The 22,127-nt window shown below is 32.7% G+C and overlaps 1 protein-coding gene across 1 annotated transcript in view; it reads right to left on the bottom strand.

Moving 5' to 3' along the window:
* Positions 1-20,649, bottom strand: part of LOC129957135 (solute carrier family 12 member 3-like) — a 169,362-nt gene extending 148,713 nt beyond the window's left edge. The window contains exon 1 of the mRNA XM_056069303.1: positions 20,301-20,649. Within this exon, the coding sequence (XP_055925278.1) occupies positions 20,301-20,582 (282 nt within the window). The 5' untranslated portion in view covers positions 20,583-20,649. The remainder of the gene's footprint in view (positions 1-20,300) is intronic.
* Positions 20,650-22,127: the final 1,478 nt, after the last annotated feature.

Below are 22,127 nucleotides of genomic sequence, written 5' to 3'. Positions count from 1 at the left end.
CGGACAAAGTCGGGAATAAGCAGTGTGGTCTCCATTGCAGTTAATGCACTTTTCAGGTGCAGAACACTGCTGACCATCATGACCCTTTTCTGCACAGCGGGTCAGAGTCCCGCGGCAGTTCATTTTAGAATGACCATAGCGCTGACATTGGAAACAGCGTAGAGGGTTAGGAATATATGGTCGTACAGGCAAATTTATATATCCTGCTTTAATTGATTCAGGTAATTGGGGACTATTGAACGTAAGAACATAGTGCTTTGTATTAAGGAGTTGTCCATCCCGCCGAATGGTAATCTGGCGTACATGAGTCACCCCTTGGAATTTTAATTCTTTGGTTATAATTTCGACAGGGACATTGAATAATTCCCCACAAGTTATTACTCCTTTTGAAGAGTTCAAAGACTTATGAGGACTAACGCTTATCGGAATTGTTGCCAATGCTTTCAATTTCATAATTTTCTGGGATTGCTGACGGGAGCTTACCTCAACCAGCAAATCACCTGATCGAAGTTTGCGAATATTAGTAACTTCACCAACTGTACTAAGAAATGCTTTGTCTACCAAAAATGGTGACACTGTGTTAAAAGTTTCATTTTCATCAGAAATACGGTGTACAATAAAAAAATGATCGAAATATTTTTCTGTTGATTGGATTTGAACTTTGTGATGATGCCCACTGAAGGGACCCTTTTTGGGAGGAGCCATACGACATTGTGTAAGGTTCGGGCCCGACGGCACCGCCCACCACGGAGCCCAACAAGGGAAGGCAGCCACCGGCTCTGGCCATTCCCAGCCTCGGCGCTTACCTTGGTGCTAGCTGGAACCTATACGCTCGGAGTTACCCCCGGGGACAGTGACCACCCTTAACGCCAAGCCCAAGGAGTAACCCCTTCGCTTGATCCCTAGCAAACTAACCACATAGGTGGCTAGCGACCAGCCGATTGATGTACAGGGGACCACAGTACACCACCCGTCTTTCAAATGGGTCGCCACGCACGGCCAACACGTGGGACATTGGCTGTCCATGAGAAGCAAGAAGCAAACAGAGCGGCGACAGCTTCTCATGGAGAGCTCCCTCGCTTGCCGTCGAGGGATGGAAGGATCAAGCAGAAAGCACTAGACGTAGGGGAGAGTAAACGTAAAATGAGTAAAGATCCCTGGGTACCTCGGGATTGGGACACCCGTACTCACCTATAGTAGGTGAGCCCCTGAGGGGAAAGCATAGCCAGAAATCATTGCATCAAATTGAAACAAAATATATGTATTAGAGTTTAATTTATAAGATTTTTCAAGAACAATTTTTTTTCTCCAAAATTAAGATATGAAAAAATATAAAAATGAATGTGGTCCCCTAAGGAATGAACGTAGAAACAAAATTCAAACAGTTTTTATTAAAAAAATTATTCAAAAATTAAGAGCATTGAACTCAAAAGTTTGGTATTTTCACTTAAAATCGTCTTTTGAACATATTTACCAGCAACGTGGTTAAATTAGGAAAGAGAAAATTTTCAAAATCCCTAAATTGGAGAAATAATGGCAACAATGGTGATTTTTCCTATTCGACAGAGCCGATGGCTGTTGGACTGAAGTATGTGTCAGATTAATCCCCATTAGGGGCCCTTTGATAATGAAATCTAGGGTCCCTTTTTCTATTCCTCAAGACTCTTTTTCATTGAATTTGATTATAATAAGCAGTTTTAAATATCTTTTTCTGACAAACTAAAATAACAGCACATAAAAAAAAGACGATTTTTAGATATTTCATCCAAAGCTGATCATGCCAGTATCTAACGCATAAAAAATTCAAACTTAAATGTAATTTTGAAAAAATTGTAAAGGAAATGTCAAAACCCCATTTAGCACAATCAAAAACACGATTCAATTATAGGATCTGTTTTATAAGACAACTTATTTTTCCAGAATTATACAACATCCAATATTAAACTTGCAAAAGTGATAAAGTAGGAATGTTGTTAGAATAATGTTCCAATTTGAAATAAATAAAACAATGTTTGCATTAGCTTTAAACTGAACATGTTTGTGCATATAACACGACAAGGGTCATGGTGGCCTATTGGTAAAGTCCCGGCTACGAAAGGGGAGGGTTTCAGGTTCGAGACCAGACTTCGCCGAAGAAGTGTCGTGTGAGCGGGTCTGGTGCACGTTAAAACCGTCGAAGGCAAACGTCCTCCTGCCAGTGCAAACTTGGTGAAAGGGGTGCCAGCTCCGTCGTCGTCCATGTCATCTGAGCGTGGTTCAAGTATGCGAGATCACTACTGTTGCTTTAAAACGCATCATTAATATAACTAAGCTGTAAAGCAACGAATACAAAAGACATTTTTGTATGTAGCAGCAGGTGTGTATTCTGTTCTTCGTTTCTTTGCATCAAAAGAACAAATCTGAAATTCTTCTGTCAAGTTGAACGGAACAACCGAATTCAAAGCCTCCTATTTTTGGTTTGATTTTTAGATTATAATGAAGCATCGTACTTTTCGTAATAATCTAAATAAACTTTTATTACATACTCATTCTTTGTTTTTTAAACATATCAAATATTTTCAAAACAAAACGTAATTCGAATATAATTACACAACTTTTTGTGCATATATATAATTTATGCGGCCAAATTTTTTTAAAAAATGGCAGTTAATGGGTTAAAAAAACTGAAAAAGTTTACAATTTTTTAAAAAAAAATGAATTTTTAATTTTATTGTTATAAAACAGGAGATATTCCACTCATTCCAAAAATATAAGTTTGACAATCTAAAAACATAAAGTTTTCAAAATGCATTTAACAAGAGCCCTTATGACAGAAAAATAAAAAATTTAGTCTTTATCTCAAAGTAGACTTTTTTTTCAAAATTTGTCAAATATATATAAAATTCTTTTTAATAAATTTGTATCAAAATTAACAGTTTAATATTTACAAGTATTACGCATATGTTAAAACTGCTTTCAATAACACCGCGAAGTAATAACTTTTAGGAGGCCAATTTTTATAAAAAATAATATGATTCATTTTTAAATTTTTTTTAAATTACACCGCATTTAATATTTATTTAAAATCCATTAAAAATAATATTCTCTAATGCTGTATTTATTGACTCTGTAATCACATATTATATTTATTTTGAAACAATCTTATTCAGACTTTTCTGTTTTTCAGTGTACGGATTAGTGGCGATGAACTAGAAAGTTATTACATTATAACAAACAGTCCTTTTTTATTAAAACTCTTTACGGGATTTTTAAAATATTTTTTTAATGAGAGTAATTATTATTTTTATATATACTTTATATAATTCGCATAGCAAATAATATTTACATGCAAAAAAAAAAAAAAAAAATCTCAAATTTCATCGATTTTCGCTGTCGAAAAATACAATACCAAAAATGTGAATGAAAAAATTTACTATTTTTCTACAAAATGTGACATTATTACATCAACATATTTTTCTTCAAACAAAAAGGAAGTCATTTCTGCGGTTAGGAGAAATACTCTGTTAGAAATATTTTCATCCGTTTGGAAGATAAAGGCGGCAGAAATATCCTTTTCTCCGATTTGCAATAATAAGTATTCGTTCTTCTCAGCTGGTGGCACGATGACGTTTAATTTTTCTGGAAGAATGAACCTTTCGACATAGTTTGGGTTTCGACATTCTGATCACCGAATACCTGTTATCAATACACTTTAATCGAATATTTTATTCATCCCCGGAAATCAATCGTAGGCGAGGTGGGGGGGGGGTATCTCTACAGTTCGAACAAAGGGAACGATTTTGTTATCAAAAATGTCTCAAAGATTATGATGAGAAATGTCCTAGTTTTTCTTATTTCATAGATGCGTTCGGAAATCGGAATTTTTAGCACACAAAAACGGAATACACATGACAACGTGTAGAGTGATTTTTTTAAACTTTATAAACTACTTATACTTTTTAGAAATACATTCCTAATTCCAGAACTAAGAAATAAGCTATATTTCTATCCAATCCAACTGGGATTCGACTGATAAATAACATGAAATTTTCTCCAATTCTGTTTCTATTGTAAAATTAAGACAACTATGAAATATTTCTAAATGACTAGATTACTTATTCTTTCATTCGAAAATTGCAGAGCATATTGAGAAATTTGAACAAAAAAAAATGCATTAAATTTAAAGTATGAAGTTTTTCGTGCGATTATTTAACCAAAGCCAGCTTTTATTTATTTATTTTTTAAAAGCATTTAAGGATTCAAAATGGTATTAATGCAAAGAATATATAAATATTAAAAAAAAATTGCAAAGAATGAACGTAGAAACAAGATTCAAACAACTTTATAAAGAAAACTGTTTACAAATTAAGAATATGAAATAAAAGAAAATATTTGTTATTTACACCAAAATTCAACTTTTCAACGTAGTCATCAACCTTAAAGAATATTCAGGCCTCTAATCTGAAATACCAAAGCCTGATGTTCTTTTAGATTCTATTTGTCTTTCTTGTTTTCGTCTGACTTGGCTACATCATCCATCGCTTTTTGTGCCCCAAAACGTTCGAAATCAAAAAGTGAGTAGAAAGAATGTTAGCTTCAAAATATTATCATTTTATAAAAGCATTTTTACTTTGCAGAAATGTATTGTGTAATGGCTATTTGATTTTCAAGGTCTCTCATACATTTTATATTATTTTTAAAAGTTTGTTCTCCAAAGAAACAACGATCATTCCTTCAAAAGAATTCATTTTTAGAGTTGATTTAGGGACGATTTTATAAAACAGTCAGCGAGAGCGGTCTCTCCGAAATTTTCTCGCGTACTCTCTGCTAAAGGTATTATCCCAAAGAACTATTGTGCTCCAATGCCATGCAAGGTATTCGAGTACAAAAGCTACAAAATATTAACCTTTGGCGTGAATTTAGCATTTTTGCAGAATCTATGGTACGGTCCTTGGTTAGTTTTTGGTCATTCATTTTTAGCATGCGGTTAATAATATTCGAAATAGAATTGATGGTATTTTAATACATATCTCCCAACAAAAATTTGACAAAAAACTATAAATGTAGTCACAAAATCCTATACCAAATTCGATATATTCAAGTCACTGCGTTTTTCAGTTACCATGTTTACATGATTCGGAAAGTGCAGACCCATAAAGGATCCACTCTTCGTTGAACACGAGTCAACATTTGAAAGGTATCCATACTAAAAGATGATAAATCTGTGTACCGAATTTTAACTACCTATTTCTCTCCATTTTGTAGTAGTCGCGCTGGCTAGCATTTTGAACCGAATTATTTACGTTAGCAGGGCAGACAGACTGCATCTGAATGGATTTTGCTGAAAATGGAAAGAAATCTGCAAATTTGGTATAGCAACTATATACCAATTTCATCTAACTCAAGACAATTTTGAGTTATTTTTGCCAGAGACACATTGAGGGACATACAGACATGATGCCGGAAATGTGTTTTTCGTTCTCAGGAGGTCTAAAACGTAAGGAATCGTCAAAATACCGAGTTCGAATTTTTTTAACGATGACACTTTTTTCTTTATACTTCATATAGGAGAGGGTAAAAAATGATTTCTAATATATTTTATTCTCTTTTTTTTAATTACTAATGGTTGATTATTTCTAATTAAAAAATGAATTGCATAACAAAATTTTCGAAAACCAAATGGCGGAAATGTGTTGACACATTTATGAATAGAATAACTCGGGGGAAAGTATTGAGGGATATGTAAAAACTTTAACGTGTGATCTTTATATCCTATTTGTAGATTTTTATTAAAATTTGGACGAAATCGGCCGAATAAAATTCCGTCTGTCTGTCTGCATGCAACACAAGCAAGGCAAAAATGAGATTTAGATAAAATGAAAATCGCTATATTATTTTATCATTAGAAATGCATATGTGTGTATGTGGAATGTATCAGAATGAGTTGCATATTTTTATTTATGTTAAAGCGCATGAATGTATTCGCGCTTACTCAAAAACGAATGAAAATGCTTAATGAAATGGAATACAGAATTCACCAGTATTATTTAATATACGAAAAGCAAAACGCGATATTTTATGTGACGACATGTGGAAATCTGGAATGGGAAGACATACAATCCCGCTTAAGATCGTTCCTGTAAATCTCAAGGATTTTCACTTCGTGCAACAGCCCCGCTTATGTTAAATGCATATTATTATATTATCTCCCCCGTTTATATTATTGCATATTCTTATAAGCAAAGCCATAAAATATTTTATTGAGGTAAGGGCAGAAAATACTTGGCATCGCTGGTTACTTATACATGCAACATGTGTTTGCAGATGAGTGGCCGACAAGAAGACACATTGGTCATTATTTCCAATTTATTTTTTCACGGAAGGGTATGATTCATTTATGGGAACAAAGGTGAAACACGTCTGTTCACATCAAAACAGAAAGAACATGTGAGGAGTTTTATCCCTCAGCTTTTTCATGGAGAGACTCTTAGAGTGATTTTTTTTGACACGTTTCGATTCAGGAAAGGGGACCTTAGTTATCCTTGAAAATGACGTTGTAGGCCTGAGGGATTTTTATCTCTTTGCTTGTAGCCTGAGAACTAGAGTCAATACATTTTTTAGAGCGTGGATTGGAAATTATTAAATAAATAAAAAAAAAAAAAGAAAAAAAAGAAGAGGGATTTGGATTAGAAAATAAGAGAAAATTTTAGAATAAAATAATATAGGTTCATTTATGATGAAAAAAAATTGGAAATTAATTATGAATAAAATGAGATTAAGAGGTATCATCAGATGCATCAGATCAGAGGTATCATTTGCACAGAATTCATATTGATTTGAAACAAAAAAAGTGAAAGTGCAACATCTCACCATGACAGAAAGTAATTCACAGAAGCGATTCAATACGCAAGGGAAAAAAATCCTCTAAATGTAAACACACGAGCGAGCCTTTCACTCTGGACGTAACAATTTAAATGCACTTTAGCTTCACTGCACAATGAGTCATAAAACACGAGGATGAGCTGAGCAGATGACAAAATAAAGCTGCCTTCTACTCCGCAAGTAGTGGCAAGTGGCGAATGGAGTTGATTCTGGTTTGTATACACTTCGTTTAGCTAGATAGTATAGTTAAGCACCTTTGAAGGTTAATGATCTTTTTACTTTCTCGCATGCGAAATACGGAGGAAGTATTGTAATCATCAAAAGCGTTGAACTCGAGATTTTGGCGAATGTGCATTTTTTAGACCTCCTTGAGTTTGAAGAACATATTTTTGGCGTTATGTCTACTCGTCTGTCTGAGATGAAGATAACTTAAAAAAAAAAAAAAAAAATTGAGCTAGAAGGATGAAATTTGGCATGCAAACGTAAGAACACATTTCTAGATTTCTGTCAAATTTTGAAAAAATCCGTTCAGAAGCTATCTGGCTATTCAAATATAAATGAACACAATAATTGCAGAACGAAGTAGGCTAGATGGATAAAATGTGGAGCACAGACTTAACATCTATAGTATAAATACATATAAAATTTTCAACAAGATCCAACCAGGGGATGGACCGTCTGTAGGTGTGTGCTTTCAGAATGATGTAAACGCGATCATTTAAAAATGCGAAGAGAATGAAATAGATCAAATTTGATAAAGGATTTCGCTACTACCATTGAAGTTCAGGGTCAAAATTTTGTTTCAATTGGCCGGGAAACTCGAATTCTGTTTTCGTATACTATTACTGGCATGACAGGAATTTATTGCCCAAAAATATCTCGATAAGGATCATACAATAAATTCACTAAAAATGCTAGATTCAAACCGTATGTTCATATTTCCTAACTATTGTAAGCCAAAGCCATGCAAGGTGTTCTCTGTCTTACCTATGGTTGGTATTTGGAAGCTTTTTCTCCCGATATAGAATGAAGCTGAAATTTGATATAGAATTGTAATAGTGGTTGCAAAATTAGCTAGTAAGTTTCATTTACTGATGCCATCGCGTTTTTGATTTTCGAGCTTACATGCATGAGAAAGTACAGATAGAGATACGATCAACTCCTAGATGAATCTATCTGCTAATATGATAGGGACATGCGTTATACTAGATGCTATATCGGTGAAAGAAATTTAGCGTTTTACGTTTTGCAGTTATTATTTTCACTTGTATCTGGACACAAAAATTTCGTCAGAATGTATTTCGTTTGAAATTTCCTAACATTCTGAAAATTTTGAGTACAACTCATACACCAAATCTCATCCATCTACCTCAAAGCGTTTTTGAGTAATTATGTTCACAGACTGACAGGGCGACAAACAGACAAACTAATTTCGAAATTCAGGAGGTCTAAATGTTGATTTACGACAAAATCACGAGTTCGAGCTTTTGAACGATTACAGTACTTCCTATTTGTATACTTTATACACAGGAAAGTAAGAAAGACTGTGCGTGTCTATATCATATGCGTGTGCATTAGTGTATTTACGTGCATCTTCGTGTGCGTGATCTCTCCGCAGAGCAGATCTTTGATTTAAAATCATTAAATTTGGTATAAATGATATTAGAAAATGGAGACGCAGTATTCAGAAATTTTGATCAGAAATTCTGAGAGATTTTGAAATTATAATCTTTTTTTTTTTATAATTTACGAAGCTATTATTGCGCATTATTGCAAATCTTGAACATTTTGTAATTCAATATATATATATATATATATATATATATATATTTAAACTTAATTTCAATTTAATTAATTTCCAAGATTTTATCTTAATTTAGCTCATAGTAAGTTCATTCTCTTATTTCTTGATCCAATTCCACTTTCTCGACTTAATTAATTCAAGAGAAGCTTTATAAAATTGCTGAATCGACTAAACGCCGACACATTCTCAAGCTCCGCTTGAAGGAATAGGAAAATGTCTAGTAAGCACATTCTTTTTAAAAGATCCCTTGTTTCCCTTACTTGTGATTGACATGCGTCAGAAATCCCTATCCGAATCTTATTAATATATTAGCAATGTAAAAAAAAATATTTTCCCTATCCATATCTGAGGTTATATAAGACGAGGGATAATTTATTTTGTTTTTTTCGACTTCTGCTTTTGTGCCGCACGTGGCGGACGTGCCTTGTCCGCGTCTCTGCTTGTAAATAATGTCTGCTTCTTCAAGAGGAAATAAAACGAAGAGACGAAATCAAAAGTCTTTTCACTGTCTTTTAACTGCATTCTGCTTCATATAAAATAATGCTTATATATTCTTTTTAATATAAATCTCCTTCCCAATTTTTTTTTTTTTCAATTTCGTAAAAAAATATTTTTTTATGATTTTAGATAGTGTTTTCCATTGTTGCAATGAAGTTTAATCAGTTTACGTCGTTTCATCAATTATGTAACCGAGTGATTTCCTCCAAGTGCTTAAAGCTAAGGATTCTTTTTACCATCGGTCTCAGTTATCATTTCTTCTAATAATATAAAGGAGAAGGAGGTAAAAAAGGTTAAATGCTTTAAAATATTAAGTAACTTTAGAGTATTTTTCTTCATAAAATTGTCCATTTTCGTCCATTAAGTCTCAAAACTGCAATTTGTCTACAATTTTGGTGACTGCCATATTGATGAAACAGTAAGGTCATCTACCTTCAAGCCTTCTCCTTACCAAACAGATATTGTAGTCCTAAAATCATTCCAAATGTGAGAAAAGGAAAATTAGAAGAGAGGTGACTATGCAGTGGCAGGATAGACGGATAATGCCGTGCAAAGGACGCATAACAAATGAATTCATACCTGAACCAAAAATTATAAAAGGAATATTTCAGCCGATGATGGTGCGAATTATATCGGAACCTGGAAGGTTTCCTGGGTAATTCCACAGATTCGGAAGAATGCAAGACAACACATGTATATGTGGGGAAACGGGCTGAGTCCAGCACTACATAAACGAATGGGTCGGCCGGCGTCCTGGAATAAGGGTAGCGCGTCTTCCCCGTCATTTGGGCGTCCCGGGTTCGAGTCCCAGTTTGGGCATGGTTGTTCTTCCGTTGTTCTATCTTTGAGATGTGTGAATGTGCCCTTCTGTAAAAAGGGGTTGTGCAATCGAATGAATGATGCATGAGTGGCAAAGTCGTACTCTTGGGCCTAGTTGACGCTACTATAAAAACAAGAGACTCTCCCCCTCAGGTAACAGCGGGCTTGTCTGTGGCAAGTGCCAACAACAACGAATGTGTCGAACTCAAAGAAATTAGAGGAAGATTCATTATGGATAGCTATTTTAACACAATGTTACCATACCCTAGAAATTTAAAAATGTTAAAAGAATTGATGGAAAAGATTTATAGCCGTTTACCAACAGTTGGAAGGTTCTATGAACTTTTGTTGGCCGGTGTTTTCTTGTGTAAACATTTGAATAGTTAATGAGCGTAACAGCCAGTCATAATAATCCTTGTTTAAACGGCTAAGATCTGTGGTGACCGAGTGACTTTCTGTAATTAAAAAAAGGCACTCTCCTTCACATACGATGGCGAAAAAAAAATTTAAAAAGTAGCATCATTGTCATAAAGCAGAGTATCCATTTCGTCTCATTTGGCTTCAAAATCAGAAAAAAATACATTCCTGTCTTTCATACTTTTGTTTGGTAGTTGATTAAGCTTATTAAACAAATTAAATCTTGTGACAAGCCGGAAGGCGAAGGAAAACTTTGTTTGTCCAGTAATATTAACTTTCTTTGTGATTTCAGCTACTGATTTCATAAGAGTTGTAGCTTTGAGGATGAAAGAAAGAAGAAATAGACAGTTTCCAATAAAATGCCACAAGCGCATGAGAAAAAGTAGTTGCAATTAGGGTGTGGGAACTCATTGTTCAGCTCGTAAATTTTAAAATTTTGCAGTTATGGAAAAACTTTCATTAAAACGTGTCTGTAACGATGAGACGATCATTCGCCTGTTTCAATAATCCTTCTGTGTTGAATCAAAAAAGAATTTTGGAGAAATAAAAACTTCATTCCCCCGCTGATTCCAACTCCTTCGAGACGGGTAATTCATCTACAAACACAACCAATTTATATAAATCTATTTTAAATCCTAATTCATTTCCTATTTTTTATTTTAAATTAACGCATCTTACTTTATTGTAAAATCTCTTATTTCCGGATCCAAATCCGCCTTTGTTTTATTTAGTTACTTCTAACACGCTCTCTAAAAAATTGCTGACTCTGCAGTTCTCATGCTGCAAATGAAAGGATAAAAATCCTTAACGTTTTTGACATTTCTTTCAAAGATAGAGTTTCTATGATACTTTAAGAATCTCTTGGTAAAAACAATAAAAGAAAAACTTCTCTCACTTTCGCTCTTGCGAATATATATATATATATATATATATATATATATATATTTATATATATATATATATATATATATATATATATATATATATATATATATATATATATATATATATATATATATATATATATATATATATATATATATATGCTATAATTTTTAATATAATTTAATGTTTTTGAATATAATATTTTGATCACATTTCCGAAGCTTTCCAATTGTATAATCTTAATTACTGAATATTTCTGATTGTTATAATTACAATTATTTTTGTTTTGTATTTCAGTATATTCTTTTTTTTAAATGTTTTTATTCTTTTTATTATTTCGCAGTTTTTATTTTTATATTCAAGTTTTTTCTCCATTCGACTCGTTGTTTCCCCCTTTTATTCTCCTTTGAGTATTGACTTATGTTTGCGAGCCTCGTTACTTTCTCGTATGGAGAAAATATTGTAAAAAAAATCTATCTCTAGATTTTAACGAACCTGCACATTTCATACCTCCCTGAGATCGAAAGACACATTTCTGGAAGTTGTCAGTCTGTCTATTTGTATGTTCCAAAGATAATTCAAATATGCTTTGAGCTCTACGGATGAAAATTAATAAGTGACACATACATCAAATTTGTAGATTTCTATTACATTTTGAGCAAAACCCTTCAAAAGAAGTGTGTCTGTCCGGATGCTCAAACATAAGTTAATTACAAAACGAAGAGAACTAGATGCATAAAAATCGATGCAGAGTTAACATCTATAACGCAGACACCTATCAGATTTTGACCCAACAAGGGGTTGACAGACTGTCGGTCTGTACTTCCAGAAACGTATAAATGCGTGCAGTCGAAAACGCAATGGCTTAAACACATCAAATTTGGTATGGGATTTTGATGGTTGTTTTGATAGATGTGTAGTGCCAAATTTTTGCTTCAAGTAGGTGGGAAAAACGCGACTCTAAGCTAAACTCGATTTTCGGATACTAATACCGGCATGCCAGGAATAAATCGCCAAAGATCACGTGATATATTCTGCAAACTGCTAACTTCAAGTCAAAGGCTAATATTTCATAACTACTTTACGCCAATGTCATGTAAGGCGTCTTCTAGGATGACATCTCTACTAAGGAGTATGCGAGAAAGTTTCGGGGAGACTGTTCCCGCTGGTGTTATATTTTTTGGCACACAAAGAGTTTATAGCTAGAACCTAAATAATTTTTTTTGAAACCTTTTCTTTGTACATTTCGTATACGAAACAGTAAAAATGGGTTCACATTTTCCATCCTAACAAGTTCGGGACAGTGATTAGTTCAATAAAAGCAAGTAAAACCACAGAACAAGATATTTCGGCGATTTCCCTAAACGTATTCCAGCGCGAGCTTGAAAAGGAAGGCAAATTGGGCAGCGAAAGAAAACATGCACGTACGACCACCGTAAAAGATTTTCATTGCTGTCATTAGGCATAAAAAAAAAAAAAAAAAAAAAAAAAACCTGCAACAAAAAAAGCGCAGCTGCCAGGAGATAGAAACCTGTCGAAACGAGCACGCTGCATGCTGGGATTTATGACAGAATTAAAGCTCGTGAATGGGATCGACATCATCTGAGCAAGTGCAATTTAATAAACAATTTTGGGAGAAAAATGAACTTCGAACTACGAAAAACTTTTGAGATACACTGCTCAAAATGGGAGGGAGGGGGGAGAGACCGTCGAGGTTCCTCGGCTTTTTTTGCACGTTAGCCCAGGTTTGTATTAAGGTTCGTAAAAAGACGGAGAGAAGTTTAGATGTTTTCCTTTCTACCCCATTTGGGTCAAAATGTGAAACAAACTTGCAGTTGTGATGGCGAGACCAGAAATTTCCATTTATTTTGCTGGTTTGTGAATGTTTGCTATTTCGGACATATCAAAGGGGCAGCAGACTGCATTTAGAGAACAGTATTCATTTAGAGAAAATGAGTTCTTTATGTATATGTATTAAAACATAAATACATAAAATATCTTTAAAAATACTCTTTGATTCGCCTTAAATTGTTATTGAAAAAATTAATATATATATATAGAAATTTGAAAAATTTCAAAATATTTCATGCGATAATCTTTCATTTTTTTTAACTATCTTTTCCTTAATATCCTATATAAATTTATTAGGAACAAAATTGAATGTGATTTTGTAATTCCAATAAAAATCCTGTTTTTTTTAAGAAATATTTTTATGCATAAAATAATAAATTTTCATAAGAATTTGTGTTTTTTTAAAAAAAATTGAAATTGACTTTCAACTATCTCAATTAAATCAACTATCAACTAAAATGCGTACACAGTTTTCTAATGCTTAACGAATATCTTCTTTATTATTTTTATGTCATTTCCTCAACAATTAAGGCACTTTGAAAGTTTGAAAGATTTTTCAATCTAATTAGATTGAATAAAATTAATTAATTCAATACAATATTTTCTCAAATTCTAATTTTGGGAAAAGTTATTAAAATATGTTTTACTCTATAAGCCTTTTAAATATGATTTTTATTGAAAAATACAATTTATAATGTTATTTTTAACGAATATGTATATTATTTAGGAATAAAAAGAATATTTCAATGTCCACTGTTGTCTGAATGCATACAGCGACAGAAATCGAAACCTTTCATAGATTTGACCCTAGTTTTGATATCTAGAATACTGGTGATAAAACACATGTATTAATCTTCGTCCCTCCAGATCTTTGCGTTTGTAAATTATTGAGTTTGTTGCTTATCCCCCTCGGATTAAACAGCATTTATTTTCATTAGCACAGTTGTAAATGAGTGAGTTAGTTTGAGCCAAATAAGTCATTCACTCATTTGCTATCAGTCGCTTTGTCTAATTGAGTGTATGTTAAGGTAGGTGATTATGTTGAGAAGTCAAATTTTTTGAAAAAATATGATTTTTTTTAATTTAATAGTCTTAATGCTTGAAGAGTTTGCTTTATAAAATCAGTTGAACTTTGTTTTTGAGTTCGTTTTTTAGGAAGTTACACTGATTTTTATATTTGCATTTATACGCGCTTTAATGCTTTAAATCTTTAAAGAAAATATTTTCTCAAATTCTAATCTTTGGCAGAATTTTCTTACGAAAAACCTCATCATCTACAATCTGATTATTATGATGATGATGTCGTGTCCGCGCTACAACGGAAAGGGGGGGTGCAGTAGTTCTGAGGGTAAAGACTCCTGAGTACCCGAGAGCAGAAGTCTGACTTTAACTCATATGAAGATGACACTCACACACTCGCTTGCACAACCCCTTTTTACAGGGGGACTCTTTCACACACCTCACAGATGGAACACAGTGTAGAGAACAACCACTCCCGAACCAGGACTCGAACCCGGGAAGCCCAGATCACGAGGAAAGACGAACAACCCCTAAGCCAGGACGCTGGTAATTATTCGTTCATTTAGAAACAAGCAGACAGATTTTCCTTTGACTAAGTTCGTCCGCTTAGTAGAAATTTACAATTTCAGGCAAAGACCAGTTACAAAATTTCATCTGCTAGCTCATTACATTCATGAGACATCGCCTCCGCAGATTGAACGCAAAGCTGATAGACATATGAACACCTTCGACATTCTGGTTACTAACGCAGCATGGCGCACTTTATACTACTTCATTGGATGGATTTTGAAGATTTCACTCAATCGAATAAGCTTAAAATTAGATGTAGGTCTATAATATTAGTGACACAACCAGATATCGAATTTCATTTATCTAAATCACTGCATTTTTGAATTCCTGCCTTCAAATATTCGCATGTGTGTAGAATGACAGTAGGTCACTTCTTCGATAAATTAGGTGTAAAGTAGAACACATTTTCACCTTTCTAATAACAAGTGCAAATGCCTCATTTCATTCAATTAGCTTTTTTCGTTTTTAAGTTGTCTTGTTTGCACAGACATAAGCAGACGGACAGACAGTCTTTCCATCTACAACTTTCTTTTAAAGTAAGGTAAAATTTTGCATATTTAATGATTATATACCAAATGTGTCTTTATCTGTTGCAGTTTTAAAATATCAAGCTCGATCGACAGAAAGAGAGGCGTAATTTCAAAAAATCAAAAAGAGAACATTTCAAAATCTTTAGACACTTTATAATGATTATAGTTATTTTTCTATGTATGCTTAGTATTACAGAAAGTACAAACATCATATAATATCGGAAAAATAGCCGTTTTTCAAATCTTTTTATAATTTTAAAAGCTATTTTCATAACCGGATCTCTATGAAAATAATCCCGCGATTTATCTTAACTATAAGTAAAATCAAATTCGCTCTAAATATCTATTCCAAATTCAATTTTTAACCTGAATAACTTCACAAAGAGTTGCACTCTTTAAAAATTCAAACAATAGGAGAATTTTCTTCACATTTTGCTCAAAAATACCATGAACTATTCTTTCGTCACAATACATCAAACATAACACTTGTTATTTATTAATGTTGATGGACGGTATTCGAGACGCATGTTTACTTTTCTGTTATTTTGTTTCGGTTGTTGAGAGCTGACTGAGAATATTATTTGTTTGAAAGCAATGCTTATAAACTTGGAATCAAATAAATAAAATAATTTGAAATTTTAAAAATACATTTATGCATTAAGAATGAAGAAGACTAAAGATTAAACAATCTTTTCTCTGAAAATAAATATTGTTTTTCATGAGCGAAAAACGAGTTCATTTAAAGTTTCCCTAAAAGTTTCTACGTTGTTCATAAAATTTATGAGCAAAATTAGAATTAGATTTAATGAGCACTAATGGCTTCTATGGCGTTTTATTTTCCTAGATTTAATTTTTTATGATTAACAATGAACAATATAGTAAAAAAAAATTATTCTATTCTTTAAAAATTATCAATCACTTATTGGAAAAATTAGACTTGTGTGATTAAAAAAAAATACATTAGATGCAATCTGTAATGTTTTTTAAGAACTGCGTGATTTAAGAATCGTTTTGTATCATTAGTATTCTCATTTTTAATAAAAATAAAGATGCAAACGATAAGAAGATTTGGCATATTTTTTTTAACATTTTGTATAAATGTATTTTTATTGATATAAAATTATTTTCACTTTATGAAGATTTTGAATACTTTTTTTAACATTTTGTATAAATGTATTTTTATTGATATAAAATTATTTTCACTTCCGAGCAAAACTGCGCATATCATTTCGTAACCAATGTAACAAAATGTCTTATTCCAAATGAATCATGAAAGCGGAATATCCGAGCAGAATGCGTAATTGACACTCTGTTGCCATTAACGTTACCGAAATTTTCTTATTTATTCGCAGACACTTCCGGAAAAGAGAACTATCGATGAAAGAATAGAACCCGCCTGCGTTCACGCTCTATTTGCATACAAATAATGATGCAGTATAGACAACGACTAGTTTTTGCACAAAGAAAGACTCACTGAGAACCGCTTCAACTGGCTGGTTCTAAAATCCACTGGTGACCCGTTTGCAATGGAGATATTCGAGCTTCGAATAAGAGAAAGTTTTGTTTTTTCCTTCGCCAGAAAATATTTCGGTTTCATTTATCAAGGTTTAAGGTATTTACCTTGGTTTTTAGTTATTTCATTAAATAAAGAAAACGTGAATCTATATTCAAACTACGCTTACGTACGATTTAAATAAAAATTCTCATTTTCCCGGCCATTCATCTGACTTCTTCATATTGATGTTATTATAACAAGTTATAAAAAATGGAGGAAAAGTTCATTTGTAACTTTTTAATTTCAACATGACAATGTGCACAGAATAGTATATTGTCAAAAAATTGCGTCCTATGACATGTATAATGCAAAATGACTCATGACAGATAGTAGGACCTAGAAGCACCAAATTCTTCATGCGATGACTTCTTGCGTAGTAGCTGTTAACTAAGAAAGGAATTTTCAGTGAAGCCCCGATTAATATACAAGTGCATTGTGGCACAAAAATCATTTTCACATCACTTCAAAATTCAAATAATAACCATTTCGTAACCTGAATTTTGTCTAATTTTTAATAAATTTTCAAAAATATTTTTAAGCAATATTCTCACTATTTGAGAACGATATTTTATTTATACAAACAGGCATTGTAACAATAATAAATAACTTTATAACCTGCACATTACCGCAGCTGTATTATTAAGCATTCATTTTAAAAATAAATATAGAACGAACCACGCCTAAAATGTTATTATATTGAGTTCAGATTAACAATTCAAATCTCTTTTAAACTTATTTCGTAACTGTATTCTTATATTATTCTCTCACTGTCTTTCTTTCCATTTTTTTTTTGTAATAAGAAATAAAAAGTAATGTTTGAAAATATTACCAAACTCTACATTGATCTAAGCATATTAAAATGTGAAACTATCTTACTGGACTTTTAATCGAACTTTTATCTGCATACGATATTTTGTGTATATTTCAACAATAATTCATGAAGCTTTTAATAGGAAAACCAACGTCGTTGATTTATTTATTTTTACAAATTTCTGCCAAATTATATTTTTATAACAAAGGCAGAAATTTTTAGATTTGGGGCTAAAAATAGGCTATGTACGGAGTTTATATTATATGGATACCAATATGTATATATAGTTCATATCATAAGAAATACACTTAAAATGTATATGCAATATCAATAAACATCTTTTATATTCAAGAAACAATTTTTCATAGAACTATGCACAACGATTATCGTTTTCGTACATAATGATTATCCGTAAATAAAGTGAGAATTAATTTATTTATTATATAATAAAATATTTTTTTTCTCACTCAAAATTCTTAGTTAAATAGAATGAAAAAGCTTATAAGCTATCAAACGATATTTAAGCGCTATTCCCTGATGTAAGCAAGGAACATCGTTATTAAATTATTTATTTTATCAATTAATCTTTAATTCTTTTTTAAATGTTTACCATATTTTCGACAAGAGAACATTTTATCTGTTATTTTTGATTTAGAATATCTAAGCGTTTTGAAAAGCGGTAGAAATATAACGCATGAATAACGTAAAAAATATTTTCCCTCCTTTTTGAATTTGAAGCATACAAAAAAATTGCATTTGGAAGTTCTTAATGGAGATTTTTGAAATCTATTTAAGCTTTAGAGCACTCGGAGCGTTTTAGTATTTGATGATCGCTCGGACAGTGAGGGAAAGAAAGCTGCTGTGTTTCCGTTCGAATTAAAATGGAAGAAAAGATCTCTTTTGTACTACTAATAAATAATATGTGTATTTATTTAAAATTTTACTAAAGCTTTTAATCTTCAGATGCAATTAAGATCTGAAAAATGAGTAAACAGCAATATAATGGATAAAATTTGTTTTAAAATGAAATTTAGAACTCAAATTAATTAAAAATAAATAATACTTTAGTTAAAAATTTTAATAAAAAGGCGTCACATTAAGTCAAAAACGTAATACTAGTTTTATTAGCTAATTATTAAACTATTGGTCATTATTTTTAAAAAAGTTGAAATTTAAACCACGCAGAAAATATCACTGCGCAGGGAAAAGTTTTAAGCGAGAGCCCCCAACTACCTCAATCATAATGTAAAAGCCGCCACAACGCATATACGGAATTCTCTCCATTTAATCATACAGTACCCTCAAGAAATTAAGATTTTAATTCCCCCATCAAATTTAATCTGCCCATGAAGACAGCTTTAAAAATATAATCAGTATTGAAAGTACTCTATCTAAAAAGTGAAGTACCTATATAATTGTACAAATATAGTCTTAGTGATATAAAATCTTAATTTGTATGCAGATAGTCGTAGAATGACGCAGTACCTTTAAAATATCTATATATTTGTGTAAATATATAGCGTGTAAATATATAGCGTGTAAATATATAATCGTGTAAATTATATAATAATAATATATGGAGTGTCTATAAAGTATCTGTATGGTCCTATAAATATATAATAATACCTTTATGATGCCTATAGTCTTATAAACAACACCAATATAGTCACATAAATAGTATCTATATAGCCGTATAAAGTATCTAGATAGTTGCATAAATATATTGCCATGGTGATATATTATGTTTATAGTCTCATATTTATGGAATCGAAGTGCTGTAGCATCTTTTTAGTACCTATATAGCTTCTGTTATCAGGAGTACCTACATAATCGTCATGTCATGAATTTAAATCTTGACGAATTCGTCCTACATATTTGCTGTAGACCCCAAACTGTCTATTTATACCATTAAATTCGGCACTTATTTGAAAAGAATGATACAATGGCGTAGGGGGAAAGGGGTATAAATATCCGGGTGCCATTCATTGGGAGAAGGGAATATAGTGACAAAATATTAATGCATTTATGCTACTTAAAAATATTGAGCAAAACATTTATGCTTTTATCATAACTTTTTAAAAAATGAGCAAAACATTGATGCATTTATCCCACTTTTTAAAAAATGAGCAAAACATAAATACATTTAAACTACTTTAAAAAGTCAACTTTGAGGAGAAACCGTTTAAAAATTTAAGACATTTCGTAAAGCCAATTCTAAGAAGAAAACAATGGTGCGTTTATGGCACTTTTGGAACTAAAATATGAACAGTTAAACATTAGGGCTTTTATGTTACCCTTTTAAGTCATATATGATGAGTGTAATTAAAGTTATTCTTTTCCCACTATTTATCCACGTTAAGGGACAGAAAAAATATTAGTACATTTATGCCAATTTTCAAAAAATGAACAAAACGTTGGTGCATTTATGCTATTTTTTGAAGTCAAATAGGATGAGCAAAACGTTCATACGTTTATGCCAATTCATAAAGCCGATTCTGAGAAGTAAGCATTAGTGCGTTTATGCTACTGTTGGAATATGAAGAGCAAAACATTACCCATGATGAGCTATTGACAGCGAATAGTAGCGAAAAAATTACACTACGCTCCTAACACCACTCGCTCTTGCTACGCCACTGAATGCATACTGAGTAAATTCCATTTTGGAGGCAGAAGACTCACCTGATCTGCAGCTGAGGGGATGTTGCCGTTATGCAGTTCGTCCAAAGTGGGCCTGGGAAAATGGGCATGTAGTGAGTGGACATTCCTATAGTGGTCAAGCCGAGGCAAGGCTTCCTGGGTGTAATGCAGCAGGCTGCGGACGTTGTGGGAGTCATAATTGCTGGCCACCGTCTGGTCATTGCTGTCCATCACGCAAATACTGACCTGCGGCTGACCAGGGGGTTCTTCCCCCTCCGAATTCTGCACCGGCTCCACGTGGAAACGGGATCCCGGCTTTTCCATATCTGTTCTAACTGCAACAGGTAGTTTCACGCCCGAAAGAGAAACGGAAAGCACAAGCAACAATGGATCTACTGAACGTGTTTGGAAAGCGGCCGCAGTTTCGCCCTGTGTTTATACTAGTGGGTACTCCGTGTCGGCGCTGGTGGCTCCCTCTGGTGGGCTCCCGCTGCTCCGGGTTATCTTTTTATGGGATGATAGAAACTACATCTCGGATGATAAGGAGAGAGATTTATTTTCCGGTGGCATCCGGGCTTTTCTTGAAGTACAACAATGACTTTATCAAAGAAACAAAAACAAAAAAACGTTGCATTTTTTTGAAAGTGCGAAGTGAACGGAGAATCACACACAATTGTTTACCAAATATGCTCACTTTCTAATACGAAGAGAGATAACAGTCATTTGACCGGAAGATTTCGATGAATCTTCACATTTTAAATCTTTCAGATACCACAAAACACAATTTTAGAATTACCCTTCACTATCCGCCTGTGAATACGATAAAAGAAAAGTCAATAGAGTTAAAGCAGTGAAATTCGGTATATAGCCTTATCACCAAATTGGTAGATTTCTTTCAAAATTTGGATATAAACCATCCAAAGAAATCCTTTCTATAGACCTATGAAAAATTCGAATAAGTATATGGATGAAATTTGATATGTAGATTTATCATTAGAAGTGTAGAGTAAAGGGAGCAGCTAATTTAACTTTCTGGTATACGAAGTACAGAGAGAATTTTGTAAGCGTCCAATGATTCGAATCCAAAATTTTGTAGAATCTCCATGTTTTAAACCTTCTTGAGTTCGAAAAACACTGTTTTAGCACTATGCCTATCTGTTTGTCCATTCGTCTGTGACAACAATAACTCAAAAACACTTTGAGCTAGACGGATTCACTTTGGTATACTGGCTTTACGCCGAATTTGTTGATTTCTATGAAATTTTGAGCAAAATTCCAAAATTCGTTCAGAAGTGTATCTGTCTCGCTATTCGAAAGTGTGTATTAGCACAATAACTACAAAACGAAGAGAGCTAGACAGATGAAATTCGGTACACGAATTGAATATCTAAAATGCAGACACCTGTCAAATTTTCAGTCAAATGCAACAAGGTGCTGACCGTCTGTTGGTCTGTACATTCTGAAATATGTAAACGATATAACTCAAAAACACAATGGTTTGGATAAATAAAATTTGAGATTCGACTATGATACAAAATTGCAGATTTATGTCAAATTTTGGATCCAAATTGTTGAAAAGTTTAAACTGCATACGCAGTTTTGCTTATTCTATTATTATGGTACACAAAATGCACCACACTGCATTACTGCGTTCAAAAGTCACAGAAGAAGGACTACATGATTTAGTTGGGCTTCGTAAAATCATTTTTACTTTCCAAAAATCTATTAAAAAATCGATTTTAAAATCTTTAATGATTTCTAATCGCGTCAATAAAAGTATTGTACTTATTTTTAAAAAAATCGATCAGCATATTGAGTATATTTGTATCTCAAGTCTCCTTGTGTTCGAAAAACTCGTTTTTAGAGTTA

The sequence above is a fragment of the Argiope bruennichi genome, chromosome 2 (assembly GCF_947563725.1).
Source record: "Argiope bruennichi chromosome 2, qqArgBrue1.1, whole genome shotgun sequence".
Lineage (NCBI taxonomy): Eukaryota > Metazoa > Arthropoda > Arachnida > Araneae > Araneidae > Argiope > Argiope bruennichi.
Note: the sequence above shows the minus strand (reverse complement) of the source record. Positions and strands in the feature narration are given on the sequence as shown.